This window comes from Myotis nattereri, assembly GCF_964212035.1.
Source record: "Myotis nattereri genome assembly, chromosome: 6".
Classification (NCBI taxonomy): domain Eukaryota; kingdom Metazoa; phylum Chordata; class Mammalia; order Chiroptera; family Vespertilionidae; genus Myotis; species Myotis nattereri.
The window spans coordinates 88,918,398-88,937,448 of NC_138081.1; the positions used below are offsets into that span (position 1 = coordinate 88,918,398).

The following is a 19,051-nucleotide window of genomic DNA, read 5'->3' on the forward strand; positions in this document are numbered from 1 at the left end:
ACCTTCCTAATGCTGCGACCCTTTAATACAGTTCCTCATGTTGTGGTGACCCCCAACCATAAAATTATTTTCATTGCTACTTCATAACTGTAATTTTGCTACTGTTATGAATCGTAATGTAAATATCTGATATGCAGGATCTATTTTCATTGTTCGTGACCCATAATATTGAAACAAACCATAACATAACATTTGGGCTTCTTGATAACTATTAAAGGTTGTATCTAAACAGGTATATTCCAAATAGCAATTCTTTCCATATCCTTAGCATTGGGCTTTCTGTTTACTCTTAAGTGGAAATTTCTTTGATCAGTAATGGTCTCTTTTTACAATAGCTTAAACATCTGATGTGAGGTATGGATAATTAAAAAATCACCTCTCCTAGGTTAATTGGAAGTTGTTCAGTAGGTCCATGCAAAGAACCATTAGCTGTCCCAAGTATAAGTTAGCTCTGTCTGACGACTTCTGTCATTCAAGAAGCTTCTAATAAGTAACATTTATTTCTATATTTGCCAACAAGGGTGATTAACATTTATTGATCAGTTTGCAATATAGTATAGCAGATGTAAAACAGAAGAAATGAAAATAATCTTACCTCATTCTTAAGCTTGCTTCCAGAAAACCTAAAAAATCAGTATATTTTCCATTAGTTAAAAATATACATATACAGTTATAGTTATCAAGAAAATGCAGAAAACCTACAAAATAGCATACTATGATTAGTGAAATAAATCTGGAGAAATGTATTAGATATTCAAAGAGATCCAAACATATTTTTCAACATAATAAAAAATAATTCTACTAAGGAAAAGTAAAATTAAAAATATGTGTGGATGTCTAGTAAAATTTGAGGCAAGCAAAAAATACTTGATATTAAATATTTGTGTGCATTCTGGCTATAACTGCAGTTTAAAATGGGTAGGTAGTGGCTAGTAAGCCTCCATTATGCCCTTGGTAATATTTGAGTTCATCTTAGCAAGACTCAGGTGACCACATTTATTTTTTTCCACAGGACACTTTACTTTTAAAATAATTCATTCTTTGAGAGCTAACAGCAATTATTAATAAGTCACCAAGGCAATCTCAGATGTGGATTTAATCATTCTGAGCACTAGAATTTAAAAAATAATAATTGTATATATCATAGGTTTCACTGAATGTCATTTCACTTGTGAATTACCTCCTCCTGGGAGTTAATGGTAGATCAGAGCAAATGTGTTCTTTACATTCATTTGTGTTTTTCCTTTCACAGACTCAAAAAGGTCAACAGTTTTATCTTAGAAAGGTAAGCTGGTAGTCAGGACATATGTGATTAGAGACAATTGTAATAAACTTTTCATCTGTGTAAGATACTGGTCAAGCACATCGATATTTAAACAGGCTGTCTCTTAGCAAAAGAAAAACACACAATGTTTTTTTCTGCCTTTATTTTTACTGAATCCAGCCTGAAAACAGATTCAGCCTTATGACTAAATACTAATTTAAAAGCAATTCTGCTTCCCTGATTTTTTTGGTTCATCTCTCTGAAACACCTGTTTCACCATTAGTCATTAATGATGTGATTTATAAAAATTGTTCAGTAATCTAGACCATATCACAGAAATGTCCATTCGAAGTTGTAATTAAGGTCTGATGCTTAAAATAAAACATTTTTATAAGTAAAATTAGTAAGTCATTCTATTCAATAGATATCATGCATTTTAAAGAAAGGCAGAGAATTAGTTTGAAGATATTAGAACTCTACCTTGTCAGGCCTTTTCCAGAGTAAACGGAGTGGTAATATGCACTGCTTTCTTTGATGCCAATCCCATAATAATGATACCTAGAACAAGGACAGGAACCAGCCGTGTGTTAATGTTGGAGTTTATGAAAGGAAAAAGGATACTGAAGTAAAATTGAAATAAAGCTCAAGTAAGAACTGAAACCCATTGAGCGCCTTCCTTTCCTGGTTTTTTTTCAAGCAACATATTAATATGCTAAATCCCTCTTTGATGGTAACTAATCCTGCTTGTTTAAAATATATTTAAAATGTACTTTTGGCTCTTTACTTGATAATGACAGAAAAATCACCTACCGCCAATTCCTTCAAACCTTTAAAAAGTTAGGTTTCAAAGCTAAAAAACAAAGTAATTGTAGGCACTTAAATTTGTAAATGTATGCATTGGCTCTAAGTATATAGAATGTATCTATTTGCAAATGGCTCTATTCCGTTTAAATTTAATCAATTGAATAAAAAATGGTAGGTTTCCTTTGTAGTGTATCTGTTAGATGAAGAAAACAGTATGACATTACATGTGAGGAAGACATTGATATCATACATAGGAATATGTATAAAGTATGTGACCCTTTAAAAGTTGTTTCTCATATGGAATGAGAAGCCCAATTCACTATCATTTTCACTTCACACTTTTGTGCAATAATGGGGGGGGGGACTATGTCATGAATCAATGGAAATATGAGTCACAGAATGTGTTACCTATGTATTACTATCAGAATCATTTGTTCTCCATAGATAACGTGCTTTCCTACCTTGGGGCCTTTACTTTGCTGAGCTCTCTCTCCACTGGCAATATTCTTCCTTCGTGTCTCATTTCTTATCCATGCCTTAAGGCATGGCATTAATGCATGAAGCTTTGCCTGATCTCTAGTAAAACTAATTTCACTTTCCTTTGAACTCCTCTTATGGTCATCTTTATCTCTTATAGCTTTATACTTCATACCATTGGTATGTGTATACATGGCTTACCTCCCCTACTAAATTATAAGATTTGGAGGAAGATAATTGTATCTTTCCTTTCATTGTGTTCCCATTAGACATTACTGTAAAGAAAAAAAATCTCATTTATTGATGAATCAATGTACCTTGCTAAAAATTTAGAAACTGATAAAACACAAATTATCTTACAGCCAATAGTTTTCAACAACCTCCTCCTAGCACTGTGTATTTCCAGTTCACCAGTAAAATATTGGGGTTGAACAAATGTTGTATACCTAACAATGTATATAAAGGACATGAAATCAGTGTATTTAGGTGGGAAGAATGTCATTAGGAATATAAATATCTCTTTTGCAATGACCATTGTAAAACTTCAGCACGTTTCATATCCAGTTTTTTTCTGGAGCTGATAATATAATTTTCCTCCTTTAAGCTTCCTTTTAGTCTAACTAGGTATATGTTATGATCTGAGTGATGAGTCAGTGTCTTTGAGAACAGAGAAGAGATAATAAATGAGCAGCTCTCTGTCCTCGCAGCTAAAAGCAAACCTCATAAAAGTGGGAAGAGCCATTTCATGCAACGTTTACATGGATTTTTTCCTCTCATTTGCAACATTTTTTAGCACTATTTTGTTGTTAATACTTTTCCCTAAAATAAACTTGCTAGGAAATATGTGCCAGAAATATTCTAGCATAACAAAAACATATGCTGGTGCACGTTAAATAAAAAGGTGAAGTTTTCACTGTTTTAATTTATATACCACTACCTGATGCCTATTCTATAGGTTACTCTGAATAAAGATTCCAAAACATTCCATAGTTCTTTCTCTAAATGTTTTTTTATCAATTTTTAATAAAGAAGATAAATAATAAATGCTCTAAAATCCTGGGTATGATTAGCTAATTCCTTTAAGAAAATGTTTTCATAACCCAAGTAGTCTTTGTGAACTAACAAAATTGTACTCATTCATTAGCATCAACTGTCCTTAGGCTTATATTAGAAATAAATAATTATTCATTAGTTTTTATGTCTACATTTTAAAGTTAATGTTATAAAATATACAATATTTTAATAGGACAAATGCAATTATTGCTGCTCTTTTTTACTACTAAAATATTTACATTGCATCTAATACTTTTCTTCATTTGCTGATCTATTTATTCCTACACCTATATTTCTTCTTTTCCATTTCAGTCATTATATAGAATTCCTGAAACATATGTTCCCACTGAGCAAGTAGCCCTGATGTTCGTTTACACTACACAAATGATAACTGATAAGGAAATGATGGGATTAAGCTGTTCAGGGACTTGCAATAACTTACTATGATAAGAGCAGCTGCCATATCAGTTTTATTAACCCACTAAATCACCGCTAATAAATAAGATAATAGCTTTTGTCCATCATGTCTGAAAACCAAGATTCAACTGATCAAAGTCTATAAGAAATTAAAATGTAACTTCAAATCAAATCTACCTTTGCATGAAATCTACTCAACTGTGTTCTCCCTTACTCCTCTGAGTTATTCTGAGCAAGGGTGGGATATAGGCTCTTTTTACTCAGAACTGTATCCCTAGGTTTAGTCAGCTTCAGGACACTCAGTAAAATGCTTATTACGTAAATAAATATTAATAGTGGATGTTTTTTGACACCATGTATTCTATTTTACTATTCTTTGAATCTCAAAAACTCTTTTTTAACACCATGCTTTATATATCAATATAAATAAGAATGATTGCTCATTCTTGGTATAACACACATATACATAAAATAAGCAATACTTTTCATTACTCTTTTGTGCCTATAGAATGTTGTTTTATTTATTAGAAATCTAAATTTAAAAAGATTTCAAAGAAAAATAATCAGTATATATTTTTGGCATCAGTTGCAAATCAAAGAGAAAAGAAGAAAAAGCCCAAAAGCAAAGTCAGTTTTTATCTGAGTGTTGAGAATGGGAAGAATCAATTGGGGATATTGGTTTTCTTGGCAGGAAGGGTGATGGTGAGAGTGAAGAAAGGGATGGAGAGCTGAGACGCTAATGTTGCCTGCAACTAGACTGGCTTTGTCCTAAAAACACACTTAGGTCAGATGCGCTAGGCCAGGGTGAGGCTTTCTGACCCCAAGTGCTAATCCTTAGAGACCCTTTTTCATAACCTTTGGCAGCAATGGCTTCTTATGAGGAACATTGACTGGCACTGGAATCAATTTCAATTGTTCCTAATTTTGACAGTGGGCTCCACATAGTGATTCTGTCCATTTGTTTTTGTTGTTGTTTTTAAGGTATCTGGTTTTTTAAAAAAAATATTTCCTCTCTTTATTTTGGTTGGATAATTTTTGACTCATTTTATTTAGTTAAACTGTTCATATCTTTTAACTTTTGATGAGGGAAAGAGATGAGTGGTGAGGACTAACCTTTTTTTATTATTTTAATCCTCACCCGAGGATATTTTTCCATTGATTTTTGTTGTTGTTTTTGTTAGAGTTGAAGAGAGAAGGAAAGACAGAGAGGAATATATCCATTGGTTGCCTGCACGTGCCCTGACCAGGGCAGGGGCAGGGGAGGAGCCTGCAACCGAGGTACTTGCCCTTGACTGGGATTGGACCCTGAACCCTTCTGTCCACAGGCCAATGCTCTATCCACTGAGCCAAACCAGCTAGGGCAGGATTAACCATTTTATAACACAGTTATGTCAGAATTTAGAAAAACAGACCTTGAAAATAAACACCGAATTCACTCCTATTTTTTCAACTCTATTAACCATCACTTTGTCACCATATATCAGTGTTTCCCAGACTTTTGGATTTCATACATGGACCAGTAAAATCTGGAAAGTGACATTGTTCCATGGACCCTAAAAGCACGTAAGGACAGTTTTAGAAGAGGTTCATCTTGTGCCCAAAATACAGAAGAATCTTTTAGGTTAATCATCATCTAAAATAAATTATGTCTGACAGACCCAAATGAAATAATTGGACATACTATAGCATATTCTATAAGAATTTGTAAAAAATTGAGAACATATTTTTAAATGACCATCATTAATATATTCTAATATGTAATCCACAAAGGTTCAAATAAATTAATACCCAACTTACTTATATTTTGAAATAATATAAATAAATATTCAGGAATAATATATTTAGGGCATTATGCTAAATACTACAATAAAATAAATTTTACAAAATTACTAGTAAAATTGGGAGAAATTATAAATTCCTGTTTTTCCAAAATATGTTTACATCTTCATTTATATTTCTGGCTCATCATTTGTTCATATTTCTAGAGACATAAAAACATCTTTCATAAAATATAAATTTTTAAAATATTAAACAGCCATTAGAAATGATGATTGTAAAGATACTATATCAACATATAGGAATGTTTAGGACAAAATTAAAGGCAGAAAGCAAAATTGTGTTTGTACTACAAATTTGCTTTTACATAAAATGTAAATATATTTCAATAAACATAAAATAGTTAAAAATGCCTTATGATTGAAGCTTGAGAAAATGTTAGCTCTTTGAGAAAGAATCCAATAAAAATAATAAAAGTCCAATAAAAAATAAAATTTTAAAACTTAGATCATAAAAAAACTTCAAAAAAACAAAAGTTCAATTAAACAATTGTTTTCTTGATATGACTGATATCAGAAAGAGGTAGGCTTTACTAGTTGACAAAGCTTAAGCTGTAGAGCCAAATAAACCTTGACTTCCATGCCAATATTGTTATTTTATAGTATCTGTGTGGGCTTGAGCAAGTCAATAATCTTAACTGCAGTTTCCTGATTTGTAAAACACAGGAATTCCAATCTTGTATTGTCATTGTAAGGATTACTGTGTCTGTGTTGCTTAATAAATAATAACTTTAACTGCATTGCTGATATTATGAAACATTGAGTTATTAATTTCATATCATTAAGAATAAAAAGGTTCAAAACATATTCATTTCTTCATTCCTATACTTTATTTAATTTTCAAAAGAAACCTATGAGGTAGATATTTTATACTTACTTTACTGATGAAAACCTGAACACTTCATCTAAAGTTATACAGCTTTATATGAAAGTATGAAACAAAAGCTTAGATTTGTCCAACTTTAAACCTCATGCTCCTAACCACTAAGAAATGCTGCCTTTTGATATGTACCATCTCCTAAAATTAAAATAGAATATTTTATATATTCTTAGAAATATATAAAAACAAGAACACTACATGGCTAAGCATAATTACATCGAAACATTACCAATTACAAGTTACACAAACTCTACATTTTGCCATATTTTTTGACATCCTTAGTTTACATATGGAAAATTTCATTTTCCCATGATATCAAAATACCAAACATATAATAGCAAGTTATAACAAGCAAATGGCATATCAGGAAGGTAGACGAAAATTCAAATTGCTAATGCTTTGTTCTTGGGCATGTCTGCTCTTAGATATCAAACAAACTGCCTGAAGTCACCATGTATCGTTACATAAACCTAAACACTGGAGTCTCCGTGTGTCACAAAGGACAGGGTTAATGATTCATCCCTAATCCTAAAGGCTCCTTCCAGGATTAATTGACTCTCTGCAGCCTGCCTGCCTGCCCTCTGTAGGCCCTAGAAAGAGGATTTCTCAGCATCGTTTTGCCTCTTTTTTATTATCTATCTACTTCAAACACAAACTGATCTTTCCTCCACACACAATTCAGTAGAAATCAAATTCAGTAGAAATCAGCCAGATAAATTGTGTCAACTTTAAATAAAAGCTTACTTGGTCAGAAGGAAAAAGCTAACATATCTTTCAACCCGACATTTATTTCTCCTTCTCAGGCCATGATACTGTTAACATTAATTGGAATCAATTAGATGAATACTAATTGATAATCTATTATGTATTAGACAACAGATAAAATATGAGTATAAATGAGACAAAGTCTCTATCCTCAAAATATTATCTGTTGAGGGGAAGAAATAAGTTAATTTCACATTAAGATATGTTCCAACAGATTGCTATGAGATACAAAGAAAGAATCTACAACAAATCAAAAGGCTAAGAAAAGATCCTGAAGAAGAGGAAGTTCATGGGACATGCCTTTAAATGGATAATATTTCAATATGCCCATAGGGAAAAGGTCATTTCAATGGAGGAAGACAGGCTAAAGAAAGAAGAGACAGTTGAGGGTGAAGCAATGGGTAGTAGGACAATAATTTGGGGAAAGCATAGGCTATATGCTGAGAAATGAGAACTAGATTATAAAATAGGAAAATGGATTGGGACTAATTCATAATGGACCTTTAATGTCAAAGTGAGAAAAATTTGTCTCTCATAGTAGAAATGATGAGCTGTTGAAAGTTTCTGAGCACGAGAGAGGCATGATTGAATCTGAACGTTAGAAGGTCAATTTAGAAAAAAATTGTATTGAACAGACTGGAAGAACTGAGTCAAGACCAGGTTATTAAAGTGAGAACCAAGAGAGATTCAAGAGAAGTCCAAAAATAGGCCCTCTTTTTTTGGCAAGGGACTAAGACGGAGTTAGACAATAGGGTTGCCACTAGTCACATGTGGGTATTGACTGCTTGCAATGGGATTAGTCTGAGTTGAGATGTGCTGTAAATGTCAAATACACACTGGATCTCAAAAACTTAATAGGAAAAAAAAGAACATAAAATATGTCATTAATGATTTTTATTTTGATCACATGGTAATCAAATGTTCTGGACATGCTAGATTAAAACATTAAAATCAATTCTATTTGTTCTTTTTTAATGTGTCTGCTACAATTTTTTAAAGCTATGCAGCTGCATTATATTTAATTGGACAGTGCTGAATTAGATGTTAGGGCAGAAAGAGATGCCAGTGCGCCAGAAAATGAGGTAGGGGGAGGAAGAGGACCTGGCAGGGCTGTGACAGAAGCCATCGAGGAAGTTTTATGTATGTATTTTTGTATGTATTTCCAGGTGCCAACGACAATGAGTAATAGTAAAAAGTAAGCCATTGGGTTTAATGCCCAAATGCTAGTAAAGAAATGGACTAGAACAGAGAAGTGATTCACACTAGGGGAAGTGAGCAGATAGCTACTCTTTCAAGAAACAGCAAAGAGTCCTGGCCAGTGTGGTTCAGTTGGTGTGGCTCAGTTGGTTGGGGTGTAGTCCTGTGCACCAAATGGTCGTGGGTTCTATTCCCTGTCCAGACACATAATCAGTGTTTCTGTCTCTTTCCCTCTTCCTTCCTCTCTCTCTAAAAAGGTCAATAAGAACATATCCTCAGGTGAGAATTTAAAATATTTTTTAAAAAAGGAACTAGCAAAGATAAAAAGAATAACAGTAATTAGGAAGAGTGGTATAGTAGGTTTGCGATTATTTTATTTTTATCAACATAAAAGAGATCTGGATATGTTTTTAGGCAGAAGGAAAGGAAAAACTAAAAACTGAAAAGAGTAAATAACTGATAGACAAGAACCTATAACTGTGGGTTCTACAAAAATTGCCACAAGAGAAAAAATAGCTAAAGTTACCAAGAGAAGGACTATATGACACCTTATTTTATGTGCCTTTGTATACACTAGAGATGACCAACAAGGTCATTTGGGCATGCTATTTGTCTTCAAGGGGAAAGAAGGGATTCTAAGAAATTATTATCTGAAAGAAAACCAGAGGAAGAACCTGAACCATGCTTCCAGCCCGACTTCGGCTTTGCTCTTTAGAAGCATGAGTTCCATTGGGTCACTTACTGAGCTACAAACATTTTCCTTTGCTGACACTGGTGCCTTCAAGGGTGGCTTTAAAATTTTGAAAATGATTCATTTAAATGTTCCCATCAGAAAAAATATTATGGTTTCTTTGTAAATTTTGCTTTTTAAGTAAACATCCTAAAACTCATTTATTTTTCTTTTTACTTCTTACAGTTGTTAAAAGTCTGTCTCATCAAGAAGAAAATACCTGTTCTATTCACCAGTAAAGACAATACTTATTTTACATCGTGTCAATCATCATGCACAAGGTATCCTATGTACAGGTGTGATATGTGTTTATTGATGTGTCTTACTTTGAATGGCCTCTTGTTCCAAGCCGTCTTGTCGTTAAGAGGGGAAATTTCTGGCGAATTGTCTAAAATGAAAGTCAATTACTTTAGTTTTCAGAAAGTGTGTGGTTCTATTCCAAGTCACCCATAACTAATTCTAAAAAGTAAATCTTGAACTTTAAGTAAATATTTAGTCTGGAAAAGGAATATCATACACACATTGATAAGCAATAATACATAAGCAGAGGCAGGAAGGGACTTCTTTTATGAGATTGTTCTATTTGGAAATTATATCAATTTCCAAGGCAGATCATACCAATATGTGCTTTTACTTGATGTTACTACCAAGGCAATTATTATTTTATCTACTTAATGGAAAGATTTAGGTTTCTCATAATAAAGAAACCAATAGGTTTACCAATAATTAAATACCCATCTCCAACCCCAAAGAAATACATGAAATCTTTTCTGCGAGACTGAATCTCCACAGCAGTGTTTTAACTTTTTCTTTGTGTTTCTGTCTCTAAATTCACTTTAAAAATTAGCATCTGATTAAAGAACAAAAATCTCTTCTACATAAAGCCGGAGTTTTAATCTGGATTATAGGAGATCCATACTTGATCTCTGAAGGACTCCATGGCAAAGTTTATGTCTGTGTTAATTTCTTGGGAAATGGTTTTGTAGTTTTTAACCAGATTCTCAAGGTGTTTCATGACTCCCCAAACTAAAAACTACTGCCATACAGTGGATTCATGAAATAATAATGCTAAAATGGACGTTAAAAGTTGTCTTATTCATCCTCCTTATGTTATAGAAAGAGGGAACTGAATTTTTAAAAAGTTAATTACTTTTCAGAAGGTCTCACAACAAATTATTCACAGTCTAGGCTAAAACCTAAATCACTGGATCACATGCACCATATCATACTATCCCTCATAAACAGATTTTTAAAATAAGGTAATAAACCATTTTATTTTTTCAAATGGAGAAGCTGGGCCATAGTATTCATTATTTTCTGGACAACGAGTCCCTCTACAGGATAGAATTTGGATTTCAGTTTATATAAGAAGCAATGTTTGAGCCTTAGCTAAGCTTCCTACAGCTTTTTTCTGGGATTTCCTAGGTTCTTAGACAATAGAGCATGAGAAGAATTTCAAAGAACAAGACTTTCCCAAGTTATTGACAGCGTTTCCTTATTCTCAAAATGGGATCAACATATAGAAATATAGTAATGTCAGTTCTATAGAGTCTCATTCTCATCATATAGTTTGGGTCGAAAGAAATGTTTATAAATGAGAGAAATTTAACCCATTCCATCACACCTTGGAGTTTGAGGTGTAAACATACTCAGAGTGAAATGGAGAATTAAGAGAACTATTTATGTAATAGAATAAAAATGTATTGAAAACTCATATACTCAGAATAGCTAAATAATAAACATAATCACCAATTGCATTGGCAAGATACTTGTCACTTCTACTTAATTTTGCTTCTCCATACAGGCCAGATCACACTCTTTAATATATCCCTCATAGAAGGGAAATGTCACTGCTCAACTGGACTTTCCTTTAAGATCGAGTTAAGTCTTCTGATAGCCAAATATATAGTAGTGCAAGGTAAAACATATAGTTCAAGATAAAACACATAGTATGTAAAGTCAAAGTAAAATATATAGTAGTTCCAGATACAGCTCTTAAGATACTTTGTTTATGCATGAGAAACAAATTTCTTAATATTCTGTATGAAAACTTGTTCAGATGAATTTGTTCCCACGCTGTCTGCCTGACATAACTTTAATTGTAAGGTAGTATAGCCAATATGTGTCACTTACCTTTCCAAAGGTGGCTGCACAGGCTGGCTCCAATTTCTCTTTCCTGCAGAAATCTAAATAGTGTGCATAAAGGATGCACCGTGGTAAGCAAACTCCTTCACATACAATGTAATTCTCTTCAAGCCTAAGGGAAAAGGCAAAAAGTAAGGCTGAACATTTTGTTTACTGCTTCTTTCCATTCCCCTTTCATATTGATTTGATGCCCATTTTGAATAGAGATTTTATGCAAACGAGTTCATGAGTAGACATAAGCAGACTACCTTTATTCAGGATATTCAAAATCAGATCACAGGATTAATGTCAGAAGAGCAAGAATCCCAATGAACATCTGCTAGTGCAGTTACAGTATAAGGGCTAACATAAAACCACTCCTGCGTGATCCACACCTCAAAGAATAGGTCTTACTTCTATATTAATCCTCACTGTTCAACAGGGTTTGCTCTGTGATATACAGTTATTGATAGTGAAGTTGAAGATGATGGTTTTTTAAAAGAACATTATCAATGCTAAAGGGCTGCCAGGCTTCAGGATGGCAAATGCCATACTTTCATTCAGAAATTAGTTCTGAACCCCGCATAGTTAGGGAAGCATGGTGATGCATTTATTTGGAAAATACATAAGAATAAGCTCATTTCACTCAACTCTGAAATGGTACTGATCTATTTCTATCCCACATCTTTTAGCTGTGAGCAGTACTATAATTACTTAAAACATTCTGCACACTTGAAACATTATGCAATTCTCTATAGATACATACAAATATGACAAATTCATCTCTATATTATAAATACAATAATATAAACTTTGACAATATAAAGATAATTCTATTTAATTTGGACACCTATAATTGCAATTAAATGTAATTTATATAAATGTAATGATATATATTTAAAGGTTACAAATATCTGAAGAACAATCAAGAAATCAGAACTTGTAGATTCTATTTCTAGTTTTTCTAACAATTCAGTAGGTGATTTTGGCTAAAACTTACCCATTTTATGTATAGTAAAGTCATAATTATTACTATATGGGAACAATGCAATATAGAGCATACATTCAGATTAAAATTAGGTGGAACTTTTTAATATCTCTGATTTACATATTCCCAAGGTACATGAGATAAAAGGTAAAGGATATATTCCTCAAGCAGATAAAGCATCAGACATCTATTTTGCTATAAAGAAGGAATATAAGAACCGAAGACAAAGTAAGATTTGCAAAGATAAAATCAAACACCTGGTTGACAATGAAAATCTGAGTTAATCAGCCAGATTTTTCACTTTCACTTTCAGTTCTAATTTTTAACATCCCCAATATAATCTATAAACTTAAGGGAAAAATTCTCAAAATACAAATAACTCATATATATATATATATATATATATACATACATATATGTATATATATATGTATGTATATGTATATATATATATGACACATTTTTGGCGTAAGGGTGTGGAAAATTTAAATAAAATGACAGGATTTTATAGTTACAAAAAAACATGAATATCACTGAGAAACACTCAACTATTTAAAAGTTGTATATTAATAACATGCATAAGATGCCTACTTTCCCCCTGGCTGTTTTGATGTTCTTATAGGCATTGCTTTTGTCTTCAAATTACGGAGTAATCCTAGACATGAATACAATTTGGAGTATAACTTTTTAAAAATCATAATGCATTCATATTTATAAAATAAAAACCCAAGTTTGTTTCTATTCACTCAATTTGAACTGAAAAAAACGTGGAAGTGATCATTCAAAAGACTTCCATAATATATCTGAAATCAAAACATTTTTGCCTCAATTCTCCTAATGAAAATAGTTGTGTCCTAAATATTTCAGATTATCAGCTCAATTATTTACTGCTCTGGTCTTAACCAGTAAGTGTGACATCAGCTTCAATAGTTAAGCCATAACTTTAGAAGACTATTGGCTTATATTTGAATATTTCAAGGGGGTCAAATATACAATTATAAAAATTTAGTATATGAGACTGTAATTCAGTGTTATAATAAATAAAAATAAAATTTTACTAGTTTTTTATAGTTTTTTGTATTTTTCTAAGATTTAGATAATACTTTACATATAAACAGAATATGTAACTAATCAGTGAATAGACTTTTTTACTTACTTGCTTATTACTTGGAATTTGGGAGAAAATTTATACTCCTATTTCTTCACACTGTGAGAGGAAGTTTAATATTATATTTTACTTTAAATCATCTTTCTTTTAGATCAATATTACAAAATGTTCTTTATAGAGAAAGCCTACTGATAAATTGCTGGTTTTAAAAGTTTTTCCACAAAATCCAATTTGTGATATTTCACTATAATAAATCATATATGAAAGGTGCTATAATAATAGTTGAACATTTATTTAAGTTATAGCACAATATCTTAACTGATTTTTCCATGTGTTCTAGTTCAAATGCATTTCATCTTATGGTCCATAGATAGTTTTTCATTTGCCTTCTTTGTTTAATTTGCCCTCTTACGGATAAAGGCAATGTTAAGATCCTTCATCCTTTCAAATTGTTTTTAAGAGTCGTGTTTTATAAACACAAAGCTCCCAAATCACAAACACATAAGGTGTAAACTGATTTCATGTTAAGCAAATAAGTCATAAAGGCATTCATTACTGCTTACATTCGAATAAATTCTAGTTTTAGCCAGTAATGAAAAAAGTGACTGTGGTTTTTATTTGTATTGCAGATCATTTTTCATGGGTATCAAAATATGTCTCTATGCCACTCAGTGGGGGGAAAAAATCGGGTACGTTTCTAATTTGTCTTTTAAGCTTTCCACAAAAAGTGTGAGGGAGCCCTAACTGGTTTGTCTCAGTGGAAAAGTGTGAGGGAGAGGCAGAATGAGAAACGCAAAGATTCTGAAGAGACTGACTTTGAAAACGCAACAGGTGCTTAAGTACCCCTGGGGGCGAGTCTTACCACTGCAGGGTGAGCTGTGTCTGCTTCTTTTTATCCTTCATCATCTGCGTGATGGTTTTCTTCTGCGACAGGTGTGGGTCCGCTGCTTTGGCTTTGCTGTCGTGACTGTCCGAATCCTCCTCTTCAGAGGAAAAGTTGCCGTTGCTTAAATGCATTTCTGATCGCGAGTTGGAAAGACGATACAGAAAATCAGAATATGAAATTATCAAGTCTCCTAAGGTGCCTGTGCGTCAAACGGGAAGACCTACGGGAAGTCCCTTCATGTCTAGTTAACAAAGATTTTCCTGGAGGGAAATACAAAGATCCGAACAGAATGAGCTACGTATCTGTGCGTTTGCGGTGTGTTTATTTCTGTTACCGGATGCCTTTCACAGACTGCATCCTCATCCCGGTCCCGATCGCATCCCCCGAGGGAGCGGGCACGCACCTGACTTAACTCCGGTCTGCAGCTCCGGGGGGTCGCCTTCCTGCTCCGCGCCGCCCAGCGCGCCTCCCGGCTGCGCCTCGGCCGCCAGGTACACCCTCTCCCCGGGGTAGCCGAGCAGGCCCTTGCTCAGGAGCGGCACGCAGCACTCGCCCCGGGGCTCAGCGGCAAGTGGGGGCGACGGCTGTGCCTGCGGGAAGGCGTCCTCCAGCTCCGGGACCTTGGCCATCCTCCCGGCCGCGGGAGACCTGGGCGCCGCCACGCCGCCGGCTCCCGCGGAACCTCCTGCCCGGGGCGGGGCGGGGCGGGGCGGGGCTGGGACCCGGGCTGCAGGGGCGGGGGCGGCAGGCTCGGGATCCCCCCGGCGTCCTGGAGGAGGAAGGCTTTGCACCGGTACAGCGCAGATCGCTGGGAGCCGGGTGGCCGAGGGACCGCCTTTCCGCACCGTCTGCGGTCCAGAGGGATGCTCAACTCCGAGCTCGCTTCCTCACCTGCGCCCGCTCGCCGGGGCAATGGAGTCCAGTTCCCTACATCTCCTCCCCACCCTCCCCCCACCCCCGCCCCTCCCTTTCTCTCAGCTGGCGCTCCTCACAACCAACCCAGAAAGGCCAGGGAACGCTCCCCTGTGTTGTCTGGGGAAAGAGCCGCTGTCCCCATCCCTACTCTCAGGAGACATGAGCGATGCCCCTGTGAGCCCAGGCCTGGGAGAGGGGACCTCAGCGCACCGTTCAGTGATGCACAACCTGGGCCGTGGCTTACTCACTCGGGGGCAAAGCGAGGGGTTGGTGAGGGCCCTTCTCCGTGACTTGGGGACAGGCTCCATTGCATCACAGGAGTCGCGACCGACCTGCTGGGTGCTCAAGAGCTCAGAATCCCAGGCCTCGCTTTCCTGGAGGTTCATTCGCTCCCATTTACCGTATTTTGTTATGTAACCATTTAACCGGGCCCCTGCGGATTCCTCATATCTTATGCCTCTGAGTGGTACAATGGACATTTGTTAAAGTGAAAATGAAATCGCAATACGTATTTCATTTCCAATCCAAAGTGGCAAGAGAGTCGTGTGTGTTGAAAATGATAACGTGTGCTCTCTTGAAGGCGGAGAAATCAGTAGAGATTTGGGGTGGGTGCTGCCTGATTGTCACTGAGGAGCATTATCTTGCCTAAACAGCCAAGATGATGGGAGTGTTTAAACCTTTCCCATTTTTTAGCTCCACTTGTTGACGACCAGATGGGATGTGTTCAGGGTGGTATGGCCTGAACCCTACTACTCGCTGAGAAAGGCATGACCTCTCTGTCAAAGGCTTTCTCCTTACCTGGTCCTTCCAGCAGCTGGGTTCAGAGAATGGCAAGTACTAATGTTTTTTAAAGGAAGAATCACATCACCTGTGACGAATGAACAAGTCTTGCATGGAATGGAAACGTTATTTCCCGGAGTGCGACCTTTAGGGACTATCCAGGAACAGAAGAAGCACTTTCTATCTAAAATAACTGCTCAAGCCGGACCAGCGCGACTCAGTGGTTGAGCTTTGACCTATGAACCAGGAGGTCATGGTTCCATTCCAGGTCAGGGCAGGAGCCAGGGCTGCAGGCTCAATCCTCACCTTGGGGTAGGCAGGAGGCAGCCAATCAATGAGTCTCTCTTATCATTGATGTTTCCATCTCTTTCTCCCTCTCCCGTCCTTTCTGAAATCAGTAAAAATATAATAAAAAGTAAAATAAAATAGCTGCTCAACTAGTAGCTCTGACTGGGCCAGAACTCACTATAGTTATTGCCAAACAGTTATCAGTTTCATGAATAACATTTTTTATCACAATCATTACAAAGATAGGCATCTGTCTTAAGCTTTGAAAAGAGACTTCAACTTGAATTGGGGTCCAGAGCTAATAACTCAGCCCTAGACCAGAAGCATCTCTGTTGAGAAAGTGCTGTTAAACCCATTCAAGTGTCTAGACCAGTGGTTCTCAACCTTCTGGCCCTTTAAATACAGTTCCTCATGTTGTGACCCAACCATAAAATTATTTTCGTTGCTACTTCATAACTGTAATGTTGCTACTGTTATGAATCGTAATGTAAATATCTGACATGCAGGATGGTCTTAGGCGACCCCTGTGAAAGGGTTGTTCTACCACCAAAGGGGTCGCGACCCGCAGGTTGAGAACCTCTGGAGTCCACTGGATTTTTTAGGGATGTGATGAGATATCATCTTGCCTTGTAACTTTCCATACTATAAACCCCAATGAGTGGCTGATGCTAATAACATGTTTATTTGTTGTTCGGTAGCACATAGGTGCTTGTTATATTACTCTCTTTACTTTTCTCTAGATTAAAATTGTTTCAAAGTGAAATTTTGAAAGCAGAATAAGTTTTTTATCTTTAATAAAATTTGCCATATAATTGTTTGTAAATACAAAATATTTACATAATTCTAGGCATATAAATGTACACATAAGATATCTTAAAGCTAGGGAAATATATGTGTTTCTTAATTACAATGTTATTACTGGTAAAAATGGAGAGAGTACATTTAAAATATTTTAATGTTCACTTCTCTAGTTATTCACTCTACTTTTTATTGAAAGTTACTTTGTTCAACCTTGACATCCACTGTCTCCAGTAACCTTTGTCCTTCACATCTAAGTAACCACTGACCTCTCTCTCCATTTCCAATAAAAGATGTTTTAATGGTCTTTTTTAAAATATATTTTTATTGATTTCAGAGAGGAAGGGAGAGGGAGATAGAAACATCAATGATGAGAGAGAATCACTGATAGGCTGCCTCCCGCACGCCCCCTAATGGGGATTGAGCCTACAACTCAGGCATGTTCCCTGGACCACAATAGAACGTGGGACCCTTCAGTCTGCAAGCCAATGCTCTATCCACTGAGCCAAACCAGCTAGGGCTAATGATCTTTTTTAGATTAATATAAAACTACTTGTATGTTTGCAATAGTGAAGAAAGAAAATAGATTAGGTTAGTCCACGTACAAAAGCAAAAGATGTATTGTTTTATGTGTATTTGAGAGCTGCTTATATAAAGTTATAATAAATACATGTAGTAAATAGCAAAACTATAACTTGCTATTAAATAAATCAAATTAAACATTAAATATAAATGTTAAACAGCAGCTGGTAAATAGTAAATTCCTAGTAAATATTTGTTACAAAAATGAATGGAAAGTGGTGGCAGCCCTCCCTCCTCTCATCCATGGAACCAAAAGTAAATTATCATGACCTGGGGATTCAAGGGCAGCCTGGGTCCAAGGAGGACAGGCAGAGGCTTCACAGAGAATGTGACATTTGAACGAGTCTTGAAGAACTGGTGTGAATTCAACAGGTGGAAGACAAAAGGAACAGAATGTACAGAACAAAGGCAAGAAAGAACATGGCCAGTTGGAAAAGTCAGTAGTTGGGTGAGACTGAATGATAAGGTCCATCATGGGACATGTTGGAACATGAGTTAAGATCAGATCTTGAGGGGCTTGTTCAAGCTAAGAAATGTATACTTTATTATCTAATCTAATAAAAGACAAACATACAAATTGACCGTACCTTTGCTACACCTTAAACCACACCCACAAGCCAATCAGAGCGACTATATGCAAATTAACCCAACCAGGATGGTGGCCGGAAGCCACGGAGCTGAAGCGAGCAGGAGGCTTGGTTTCTCCAGTGATGGAGGAAGCCAAGCTTCCTGGCCGGCTCTGAGCTCCACTCAAAGCAACAAAGTTTCAATTATAGAACATAAATAATCCCCAGATACCTGCTTTCAGCCTGTCGTGGCCACGGAGCTGGAGCGAGGAGGAGCCAGCTCTGAGCTCCACTGAAGGCAACAAAGTTTCAATTATAGAAGGTAAATAAATCCCAGAATAAAAGAAAAAAAGGAGAGGCTGGGAGCTTCCATTGCCGGGGGCTTGGCCAGCCTGAAAATGGCCCTCAGCCCCTCACCCAGACTGGCCAGGCACCCCAGTGGGGACCAACACCCTAAAGGGGTGTGGCCAGCCTGAAAACAGCCTTCAGCCCCTCACCCAGGCTGGCCAGGCACCCCAGCGGGACCCCCACCCTGATCCAGGACACCTTTCAGGGCAAACCAGCCAGCCCCCACCTGTGCACCAGGCCTCTATC

The 19,051-nt window shown here is 36.1% G+C and overlaps 1 protein-coding gene across 1 annotated transcript in view; it reads right to left on the reverse strand.

Moving 5' to 3' along the window:
- RFX6 (regulatory factor X6) overlaps positions 1 to 15,157 on the reverse strand; it is a gene marked incomplete at both ends in the record, with an annotated part of 41,776 nt that extends 26,619 nt beyond the window's left edge. Inside the window, 6 exons of the mRNA XM_081094244.1 lie at positions 596 to 623; positions 1,745 to 1,822; positions 9,749 to 9,810; positions 11,556 to 11,679; positions 14,505 to 14,661; positions 14,932 to 15,157. Of these exons, the coding sequence (XP_080950370.1) occupies positions 596 to 623; positions 1,745 to 1,822; positions 9,749 to 9,810; positions 11,556 to 11,679; positions 14,505 to 14,661; positions 14,932 to 15,157 (675 nt within the window). The remainder of the gene's footprint in view (positions 1 to 595; positions 624 to 1,744; positions 1,823 to 9,748; positions 9,811 to 11,555; positions 11,680 to 14,504; positions 14,662 to 14,931) is intronic.
- Positions 15,158 to 19,051: the final 3,894 nt, after the last annotated feature.